At 46.0% G+C, this 11,640-nt stretch overlaps 1 protein-coding gene across 1 annotated transcript in view; it reads left to right on the forward strand.

Moving 5' to 3' along the window:
* The window catches only part of LOC306918615 (FERM domain-containing protein 4B-like), a gene marked incomplete at both ends in the record, with an annotated part of 55,088 nt that extends 43,684 nt beyond the window's left edge, over positions 1 to 11,404 (forward strand). The window contains 2 exons of the mRNA XM_079531506.1: positions 8,448 to 8,542; positions 11,312 to 11,404. Of these exons, the coding sequence (XP_079387632.1) occupies positions 8,448 to 8,542; positions 11,312 to 11,404 (188 nt within the window). The remainder of the gene's footprint in view (positions 1 to 8,447; positions 8,543 to 11,311) is intronic.
* Between the last annotated feature and the right edge of the window lie 236 nt (positions 11,405 to 11,640).

The raw sequence follows: 11,640 nt of genomic DNA on the forward strand, positions 1-11,640 counted from the left end.
AGCCTCCTTTCACCGCCCTCATTCTTACTGTCTCTCTCCCCCTCTATCTAATCGGACTACATCTCTCACTCTGCTGCTACCACCTCACCTTTACTCTCCCAGTGTCTTTCTTATTTCTCTGTTCTATATATGTCTTATCTCGCCTCACCTTCCCTTATAACTCTCGTTCTTTAAATGCCAAAGTAGTACGATCCCATCATGGCCGCCTCATCCTCCCACCCTCCACCCATCCATCCGTTCATACTCCTTCCTTTACCAGGGAAAGAGGAGACGAGAGACGCAGGAGGAAGTGAAAGAGATATACCGAAGGAAAGCAGAGAGAGAGAGAGAGAGAGAGAGGATGTGACTGAAGAAACAGAGAGAGTAGTGGGAATAATAGAAGTGCTCGTCATCCTCCTGCTGTGTCGTATGGTAGTCATATCATTATGCAGGACATCTCCCTGTCCAGCGCAGTTACACCCAGATTCAAATGTGTGACGCGTCCCAGAAGATGAATGTTTTGGGGCCTAGAAAGTGTATCAAAGTGATCAAAGGGTAAGAATTTGGCAGAAACTCTTGAGAGTAGAGAAGTTCCAGTTATTTAAGTTCTACCACCCCTGGGGGGGGGGTGGTATTTGCTAGAAATGCACTCTGTCTCGGTGCCAACTTGCGCCTTGCACACCAGTAGGCCATACATGGCCTACTTGTGCGCAAGCAAAGCATGCAAGTACTGCTAGTACTGCTGTTCTAGACCCGTCCGTTATTGACCTTATACCATTACCAACCTTGAAACGTACCTTAGTTACATCATCATCAACAGCCAATAAGGGACCACCATTCTTACCCCGACATACATAGATACATACATATCCAGCCGATCACCAAACGTGCCTTAGTTACGTCTTCAGCCAAACCCTGATTGGCCGACAGACACCACCGACATACGACGACCAACATACGCAGCCGATTACAGTACTTGCGCGCTCTGCTTGCGCAAGTAATTACAGAGCTCACCCCCGTCAACTATAAGTTTACTTTAAGTATAAATGGTGGTCTAATCTGCTGTGTTCACACGGGCAGATGCAAAAGATACAAAAGATGCAAAGCTACACAGCGTAGTTGAAGCTTTGCGTCTTTGTAGCTGAAGTTGAAACCAGCTCATATGTTTTTGTAGCTTTGTATCTTTTGCAGCAGCTACAAACGTCGGATGTATCTTTGTGTCTTCATGTCGCTGGATTCCATTGAAAATGAATGGTAGACTGTATCTTTACATCTGCCCGTGTGAACGCAACATAAGTGGTAATTATTACATAACTTTACCCACATGAAATTGGAGCAAAACATAAATGAAAATAAAAAGACCTTATAGCAAGTCTTAACCCATTTTGGGCGGGAACCCCTTTTGGTGTTAGCATTATGTTATGCTTTAGCTATTGAAAAATAGCAGATCTACAAGCTCATAGCGCGCCACCGAGTGGCGCGCTACGAGCTTGTAGGTCTGCTATTTTTGAAAAATCGAAGAACGACTGACATATAGAAACATAGCTTTTTCAGAAAACTGTCATTTTAGAATCTGATCTCAGGTCAAAATGGGTTGTAACTTCCAAATGTGATGAAACACGTTAGAGGAGTGCAGGGGCATGATGTGGTCATCATCGCTGCAACAACGAGGTCGATACATTGATCTGTTATGGCGTCAACTCAGCGAATGCTGTTCTTTACAGTGTGAGAATGGCTGTTCCAGTGGCAGTTTATGGCTCGTGAAAAAGACGGGATGAGCGAGCGAAAGCATATGACAGGAAGAGAGGATGTTATTAACAGAACTCTTGTCGTATCAGGATACAGCAAGCTCTCTCTCTCTCTCTCTCTCTCTCTCTCTCTCTCTCTCCCTCTCTCTCTCTCTCTGTCGAGCGGATGTTTGAGTAGAGCATGGAGTGGTTTTAGTGGGACCGTAGAGAATTCCAGTGTTATTCTGAGTTTTTCCTGTGCTCCGAGGAGGAGAACCACGGCTCTTCTTGTTTGCCAACAAGGACGTCTTGCGCTGGGAATGGAAGCTAGCAGAGTTAAGTTAATAAAAAAAGAACACGTCTGAGACTAGCGGCAAAGCCAACCACCTCCACCACAGCCTGCCTCTGAGGTGCTACAGTTGGGCTACATCATCACGTCTTGTAGGATCATTTGACAGGGCTGTGGTCGTGTCAGTGCTGTTGAATCCCCTCCTATGACAGATCATGTGGTGAAGCCAGGCAGAGCATGCAGACACTGAACCACCGGATCGCCTTTTTGCTGTAATCAGCTCATATGCACAGCATTTGGCTCCAGCGCTGTTTAATCCCAGAAGTGTCGTTCACCCCTTCCTACCTTTGAGTGTGTGAGTGTGTGTGTGTGTGTGTGTGTGTGGGTGTGTGGGTGTGTGGTGTGTGTGTGTGTGTGTGTGTGTGTGTGTGTGTGTGTGTGTGTGTGTGTGTGTGTGTGTGTGTGTGTGCATGTGTGGGTGTGTGCATGTGTGGGTGTGCATGTGTGGGTGTGTGTGTGGTTGTGTGGGTGTGTGTGCATGTGCATGATTAGTCCTTTGTTTATTGAGGGATGCCTCATTAGCAGGGCAATGTGCCGGCAGGCAGACTTATTGGAAGTAAACCGTGATGAGACCCAAATCGCTCAGGTTAACCTGTTATGAGGTTTGCTGATGAGTGAATAGCTTACTGAGGAGGATATGTACCATTGTCAAGTTGTTGACTCTTACGCCAATGTTTTGCTTAGACATTTAGGATTGAACTCATTTTCTGCTAAGGGCGTGTTTGGATGGATTAAATGTATAGTCACAGATCGCCTAGGACGTGTTAAAATGCGATCCAGCATCAGAAATATTATATTTACCAGTTCTTGGCGTCTCCGTCGCCGGGCAGCGATTTACTTCCGTGTTGTGACGTCATTCAATATTTTACCTCCGTCCAGACTATCTTTAGCGACGATCTTTAGCTGCGTTTTTCTCAGAATTGAAGTTCAGAATTGAGGTGATCATACAGAACATGCATGTTTTAGGAACTCAATAAAATATCCCCACCGTTTAAGCGCTTCTGACGAAAACGAAAGTCTTACTCCCGGTTCATAAAATCAGCTGGTCAGCTCTTCAGAATAAAGGCTCTTATGAATGGTGGTCTATACTAGGCGGCAGGCTGTGGCTTTTTGTGACCTTAAACGCCGGCGGGGAACGAGTTGATAATGATGGATTTTAAATCCATTTAAGATGACAACATGTCTCTGCAAAGACGCGCCCTTCCAGTTTACTCTCTGCAACATGATTGACTGCAGACTTCGGGGGACTCGCAGTGTTTGCCAGCAAACTTTCTCATTTGGCTCACAGATCACCTAAGACTTGCCAAAGAGTATTGCTAGCAAATTTGTTCTTCAAACACTTTATATATACTGTCTGTATCTTCACCACAACACTTTGAGGGGGGGGGAATGCTATATGGATGTACTGAAATGACTCCCACTTCAATGGTGTATATATTAGTGAACAGAAAAGCTTCCCTCAAAAGAAAAAACAAAAACCCAAAACAATCCCTGGAGGCGCCAAGAGCTGAGCTAAACGTTGACTGTAACTTCCTGTCTAGTGTGTGCAGTTCCCAAACTATTTAGCCCGTGACCCAAAACAGAAATTAGATATTCGCCCCCGGGACCCGGACTAGTGAAAATAGCAGATCTACAAGCTCACAACGTGTCGCTTCGCGCCACGTTGTGAGCTTGTAGATCGGCTATTTTCACTACTTCTTAGATAATTGTTGTAATTTCTTAGATATTTGTTTCATTTCTTCATGACATTACTGAAATAAAATCATTGGATTTTGTTATTAATTTATGAAACGTCATGTTTTTTTGGGAATGTCTTTTGAAGATGTTATGAAATAATAATAATTAAAAACCAACTGTAGGTAAAACAAAAGCTATGGGGAGTGGGGACCCATAACGATGCGATCCGTCGCCGGGCAGACCCACAAATGGGTCCCGACCCACTGTTTGGGAAACAGTGGTCTAGAAAAAAAGATTGAGATCTAGATTCAGAGTCAGACACCTATCCAATCTCATTTTGTGAAGAATCGTGGAGCACTGGCTGTTCATTTTAGTTACTCTTATGTTTTTTTTAATCAATGTGTTCATGGAAAATATGAGAATCGTGTGAGAATGGGGATCTCAATTCTTGTGGGGGGAAATCGAGAGGGATGCACACACAGATTAGACACACCAACGGTCACACATGCGGTCAAACATGTGCTGCTCCCGTGCTTGCGGTTAGGGTTAGGTTAGGGTTTGAGGTAGGTAGTCGGTCTAATGACAGTCGGACCAATAGTATGTCAAGAATCGTGCAGCACTATGGTCTAGTGTGTGCAGTGTTGTTTTGAGTGTCGCTCAGCCCTCTGACTGTGGGTACACATTAGTGTGTCTCCTCCCTGCTCCTCACTGTAATTCCTATGCCGTTTTTAATGACCTGTGCTGCTGAGGAGGCGCAGGGCTAAATGTCGGTTAGCACTAATACCGTCTGAGCTAGCAGCAGCAAGCTGTCCGCTCTGATAGATTGCTACACTGGATAGATAAGCAAGTGTCTGTAGAATGTGTGTGCGTGAGCATGCATGAGTTCTGTGTTGTCTCTCTCCTCTGTGTGTGTGTGTGTGTGTGTGTGTGTGTATGTGTGTGTGTGTGTGTGTGTGTGTGTGTGTGTGTGTGTGTGTGTGTGTGTGTGTGTGTGTGTGTGTGTGTGTGTGTGTGTGTGTGTTTGTGTCCTCAGGTCTGTGTGCCTTTGTGTGTCTGTGTGCAGGTCTGCACGTACCTTAGCTGTTTGCTAATGTGTCTGTGTCTATGTTTCTCACTGAGTGTGTGTGTGTTTCACACACACACACTCATTTATTATCTGTCACTCAAGCTATCCAGGTCATAATTAGTATTCTCCTGAAATAGTATTACACTTCCTAGAATCGTGTTAGATGCCTGCCATCTCACAGAGGTGTGCTGTGTGCTGTGTGTGTGTGCATGTGCGTGCGTGCGCGTGCGTGTGTGTGTGCGTGCGTGCGTGTGCGCGTGCATCTCAGATGGGCGTGAGTAAGCGAGTGCTGGTTATATCTCTTTAAGAATCTAACTCAATTACCTTCCCTAATGCACTTCACGTGGCTATTATTGTGTGTTCAGTATTCATGATCACGTATCACGTATTCCACATCATGTGCCTTTTGATTACCACCCTTTCTTCCCAGTTATGGAAATGGGATTCTTTCGGGGAGACGTTTGCCGTTCGTTCGTTGTGCATTTTGTTTTCACCGCTGTCATTCATTCCACCACGTTCTTTTCTTTTCCAGCATCATCTCTCCTCATTGGTCACCGTGTCTGTCCATCTGCCGGTGACCTCTGTGTTTATTGGATGTTGTGCTGTTGTCGTGTGGCGGCGTGCAGACTTGTCTAATAATTGTTGTTGCTAGGGCTGCTGTCATCTGCTGGCCAGTAAATGAGAGACCACCACGGTTTCAGAGCCCACCAAAACATTCATTACAGCAATTACAGAATGAGACAGAGAGAGAGAGAGAGAGACAGAGACAGAGACTGAGACTGAGAGAGAGAGAGAGAGAGAGAGAGAGACAGAGACTGAGACTGAGAGAGAGAGAGAGAGAGAGAGAGAGAGAGAGAGAGCAGAGAGACAGAGACTGAGAGAGAGAGCAGAGCGAAAGGCGGAAGAGGGAGTACGGCAGGGGAAGAGCGACATACAGTACTGTACAAAGATCCAGGAAGATGGAGAGAGTAGGAACGCACGGCGACGGATCAAATCCTATTATGCGGCTGTGGTGATCGAGTATCTATCGGCTTGTATACGTGAAGCTGATCTGTCAGTCATACATTCCATCCGTCCATATATACGTACGACTGTCCGTAGCACTGTTCATCCACACCTTCTCTTTCAAGGCTTCACTTTCTCTCTCTCTCTCTCTCTCTCTCTCTCTCTCTCTCTCTCTCTCTCCCTCCACCCTCTCTCTCTCCCTCTCCCTCTCTCGCTCTCTGTCTCTCTCTCTCTGTCTCTCTCTCTCTCTCTCTTTCTCCAGGGTCTTTCTGTGTAGAGGGATGTGTAGGCGAAGGCCTATTATGTAGGATCTAGGTCAGTGGAGATGTGGTGTGTGTGTGTGTGCGTGCGTGTGGCCGTGTGCGTGTGTGTGCATGACATCATCCCCTTCCCTTTAACCCATTTAGACCTGAGGATTTAAATGTCTTTAAATCATGACAGTTTTCTGCAAAACCTATGTTTCTATGTCAGTCTTTCTCAAACACTTTCATGTCAAGGACCCCCAAAAATATCTGTAATTGGCCGCCGTCCCCCATCTGAAAATATGTTGTTCCAGGAAGGGACCCCCCAGAAGCAAAGATTTGAGTTAAAAACATTCGCTCTGAAAGAATATATACGAGTGCGTGCGTCTAAAACTATTGCCATTTTCAAAAATAAAAACGAACTAAAACTAAATTTAAAAAATAAAAACTAGCAAATCCACTCTAAGAATGTATTAAAGCTAACTCAATTAGAAGACAAATATTCAAAACAAACTGTGTGTCAAGTCTGTGTGTGTGTGTGTGTGTGTGTGTGTGTGTGTGTGTGTGTGTGTGTGTGTGTGTGTGTGTGTGTGTGTGTGTGCGTGCGTGCGTGCGTGCGTGCGTGCGTGCGTGCGTGCGTGCGTGCGTGCGTGCGTGCGTGCGTGCGTGCGTGCGTGCGTGCGTGCGTGCGTGCGTCCGTGCGTAGGCAGAGAGGCACACCCCATGGTTAACCTCAGGGTGGGGCGCTCTGTTACTCAGAATGTCACAAACCAGCAGCATATGGCAGCAGCCGCCTGCTTCTGCTTTGATAGACTCTGTCTGAAAGCTCCAATGTAGTATGCAGGACATCATCAACACATTTGATCACAGAAGCCTGGATATCAGGCTGCTGGTTAACTAGCTCACTGTAGTTGTCCCCGGGGTGCATACGTTGGTTAGACACACTAACAGGCCGACAGGCATTAGTCCGACAACACTGTCGCTCCCAACATGCGCGGCCAGTTGAAACTAACCCGTGGCAGGTTAAAACTAACTAACGGCAACCTTCCCCGTGTTTCTTCACTGGTCCGATCCAGAAGAGCGCAGTTTGCCGGCCACTGCTACAGAGCTGACAATGAGGTTATATCTTCCCTTCTTCTCTGGAGTCCTGCCTCAGGGCGGACCAGAGGTAGAAAGCTGTCGTTCCCTGATGTCATCGCTAGGGACACATGCTTCAGTAGGCAGGAACTGGGGGTGGCAATGAAGGACCAGGAAGTCTGGCGTAGCATTGTGGAATCCATGATCTCGACCGCGGTCTGAAAATTATGATGATGATGAAAACTAACCCGTTCTGTGAGGTTAGTTTTTCTTTTTTTTATGATTTGTTTTTGGCTTTTCTGCCTTTATTGATAGTATCAAGTGAAGACTGACAGGAAAGAGGGAGAGACACACAGCAATGGTCGTCATGAACGGGACTCGAACACGCGGCGCGCTGTCAGGCCAAAGCCTATATGTGGCATGCACCTGGACCACTTGGCCAGCAGGCGTCCCAGTGAGGTTAGGTTTAGGGTTGGGTTCTGGGTAGGGTGTCAGACTCATGACTGTAGGACTGTTAGTACGTCGGACCAAACAGTAGTGGCTGGGGCCAGAGGCGAGCCATGACTCTGCAGTCCGGGGGGGGGGGGGGGGGGGGGGGGGGGGATGTTGTTCGAAAGACATAAGCGAAGAAAGGAGAGATGGGAAGAGAGGGGAGGAAGGGCAGGGTACCTGCACAGTCAGCAGCATCCACACACACACTCCCATCCATCTCTTTCCCCTCTCGCTTTCTGCCTCTCCACGTTGGTCAGAATGCTTAGTCACTGCAGTGAATCGATAGCCGCTGAATATGGAGTCACACACGGCTGCACAACGTGTAGTTTGTACAGGTACACCACCACGGTTCACAAAACAAACCACTACACTGGTGATTCCAAAGCCAAGCGCCGCTAGCTGATGAACAGCAATGGCCCATGTAATGACAATGCTCTGTGTTTTAATGTTTTGGCCCCATGTAATGACAATGCTCTGTGTTTTAATGTTTTGGCCCCATGTAATCACATTGCTCTGTGTTTTAATGTTTTGGCCCCATGTAATGACAATCACAATGCTCTGTGTTTTAATGTTTTGACCCCATGTAATGACAATGCTCTGTGTTTTAATGTTTTGACCCCATGTAATGACAATCACAATGCTCTGTGTTTTAATGTTTTGACCCCATGTAATGACAATCACAATGCTCTGTGTTTTAATGTTTTGGCCCCATGTAATGACAATCACAATGCTCTGTGTTTTAATGTTTTGGCCCCATGTAATGACAATCACAATGCTCTGTTTTAATGTTTTGGCTCCATGTAATGACAATCACAATGCTCTGTGTTTTGCAGCCCAAGCTGATGGCCAAGGACCTGCTAGACCTGGTGGCCTCGCACTTCAACCTCAAGGAGAAGGAGTACTTTGGAATCTCCTACACAGATGAAACGTAAGTCAATGTCCTCTCTCTCAGTGGTGATAGAAAGGTCACCTCAACATTTGACCGGTCAGCTCTGCCTATGATTGAGTGGACTCTGGTGGGCTCTTGTTTTTTGCTGTGGTGTGAGCTTTGTTACGTTAACATCTGGCATGCTCACATTTAGTCATGAACATTTAACTGCTGCTGTCTTTTGGTTTATTCTTAATTACATTTTTGTTTGTGTCATGTTCTCTAAGCTGCCCATAAAAAAATCGTGGTTCTACACAAATTTGTATACTGAAACAATTGTCAATTGTCAGAACCTCAATGAAAGAAGAAAAAAACCATTAAACAAGAAATTACACATCAGCTTGCAGCAAGCTGAACCCCTTGACAGGTACTGTCAACGCATGACTTACTAAACATGACCAAATACATATTAAATTCAAGAGTTAAATTAAGGTGGCTTTCACACGTAAAACTCACAAGTGGATGTATTAATGCACTGTTGGGCACGCTGTCACACTGATAAGTTTATACAGAGCCAAGACGACGTACACATGTACAGTTGGAGGCCATCGATATTGTCCTTTTCTTTTTGCTGAGGTTTGCGTGATCTGCGCAAAAGGACAGTTAACCCATTTTGGGCGGGAACCCCTTTTGGTGTTTTAAACATTATGTTATAATTTAGCTATTGAAAAATAGCAGATCTACAAGCTCGTAGCGCGCCACCGAGTGGCGCACTACGAGCTTGTAGGTCTGCTATTTTTGAAAAATCGTGAAAATATTAATTTCAGAAAACTGGAGGATTTAGAAGGATTTTTTAAAATTTTGAGGTCAGGCCTAAATGGGTCAAATGATAAGGGACAATATCGGTGGCACCCAACTGTATTCATCATTGAACCTTTCATTCATCCTTCCCAAGCTGGTCTGTTTACTGTTCAGTCCGGGTTAGATCCTGCCTACTGTATTCCAACATTTCCACACACACTCTTTTTGTTACAGAGACATATTCATATTCATATTCAATGACTTAGCCTCGGTCAGAAACGGTCACAAATAAATAGCTGTTTTACGTGTTCCATAACAATTTTCTTTATCGAACATGGCCAGCATAGCATTCTGACTAAACACACTATGTCATACATACTATGTCATACACACTATGTCATACATCATACACACTATGTCACACTATGTCATACATTACTAAACACTATGTTTAGTAATGTAAAACCTTTGCGTTCTATCGTTAAATAAAACCATATTCGCCAGTCTGTGATCCTGTCCGCATAAACAAGATCCCTGGCCGAGTGAGGACCATAGAGATATATACAGTGGCCGAACACAGTATTGCATTGCATGCTTAGGACCCATAATTATGCTGCCTACTTGTTTAGATGCGAAGCCCTCTTTGGCTGGGTTTTACCAAGGCCAGCCAATGAGGAAAAAGTGACCACTCTGAGAAAGTGTTGAGAAAGTGAGGTGAAAGTGCCGACTAGTTGCAGGCAGCGTCTCTTTAGTGATCAGCTCTGCAAGCTGATAATAAATAAGGACAAAAAGTAAGTTATTCCTAGCTGTAGCACCAGTTGGGCTTCAAAGACAGCGTTAGGAATCTGTCTATTGCAACCTAAAAGTACACACAGCATTGCCATGCTGTGTGTTGTCTTGAATGTCAGACATGAATCGAAATGCAAACAATGCCATTTGAATGAGTTTCATGAGCAGCACAGGTGGCCCTGACGAGCCCACACAACACCACACAGCCTAGCTAGCTCTCTTCTTCATGCAAACACTCCTTTGAAATGATTTCCATACAGACAAACAGCACCCCGGCCTTTTGCATCTTACATTCTCTCCTCCCTTTGTACTCAGTGTTGTACCTTCACGTGTGCTATCAGGTTAGGCCATCATGTTTCTCTGTGGCATTTACAGAATACAGTAACCCCCATGGGGGTCTGTCTGTCCTGTGACGTGTTTTGTTGGTCTGTGTCTGTGGGACCATGAAGAGGGCTGACCTCTGACCACTGAGACGCTGTGGGAGACGTTGGGAGATGTTTTATTGTGTTGTGTTATTTTAATTGTGTTGTGTTGTGTTGTGTTGTGTTATTTGTATTGTTTGTCATGGAACCCAGGAAGAGTAGCTGCTACTTCGGTGGCAGCTAATGGGGATAAAGGGGGGGGATATGAATAAAGAATAAAGAGAGAGAGAGAGAGAGAGAGAGAGAGAGAGAGAGAGAGAGAGAGAGAGAGAGAGAGAGAGAGAAAGAAAGAAAGAAAGAAAGAAAGAAAGAAAGAAAGGAGAGAGATGTTGCTCAGGAGACCATACAGGGTAACCAGGGCGACAAGCTAAGCTGCCTCTGCAGTTTTCATCCCTGCTGGAGAGAGAGAGAGAGAGAGAGAGAGAGAGAGAGAGAGAGAGAGAGAGAACACTTGAAAAGGCCCTCTTGTGTCACATTGGCATTCATTTTGAATTATGCTCAAGTTTGCTTTGGTTCTTGTTGGCTGCATGGTGTACTTTGGGGCCCCTCACCGTGCTGAGAGGTTTTTGGGGCCCCTCACCGTGCTGAGAGGTTTTTGGGGCCCCTCACCGTGCTGAGAGGTTTTTGGGGCCCCTCACCGTGCTGAGTGGTGTTTGGGGCCCCTCACCGTGCTGAGTGGTGTTTGGGGCTCCTCACCGTGCTGAGTGGTGTTTGGGGCCCCTCACCGTGCTGAGTGGTGTTTGGGGCCCCTCACCGTGCTGAGTGGTGTTTGGGGCCCCTCGCGGTGCTGATGAGTCTGTTTGCCTTCTCTTCTCAGGGGCCATTTTAGCTGGCTGCAGCTGGACCGCAGGGTGCTAGAACATGAGTTCCCCAAGAAGACGGGGCCCATAGTCCTCTATTTCTGTGTCAGGTAAGTTCTTATTCACCTGTTGTGTGCCTCATTCGCACGTGTGTGTGTGTGTGTGTGTGTGTGTGTGTGTGTGTGTGTGTGTGTGTGTGTGTGTGTGTGTGTGTGTGTGTGTGTGTGTGCACGCACGCGAGAGAGAGTGCGTGCGTGCATGTGTGTGTATGTACTCTTGTGCGTGTTCAAGTGTGATTCTATGTTTGTGTTTGTGCTCATACTTCAACTACTCAAGAAAAGTCAAG

This window comes from Electrona antarctica, assembly GCF_951216825.1.
Source record: "Electrona antarctica genome assembly, contig: scaffold_609, whole genome shotgun sequence".
NCBI lineage: Eukaryota > Metazoa > Chordata > Actinopteri > Myctophiformes > Myctophidae > Electrona > Electrona antarctica.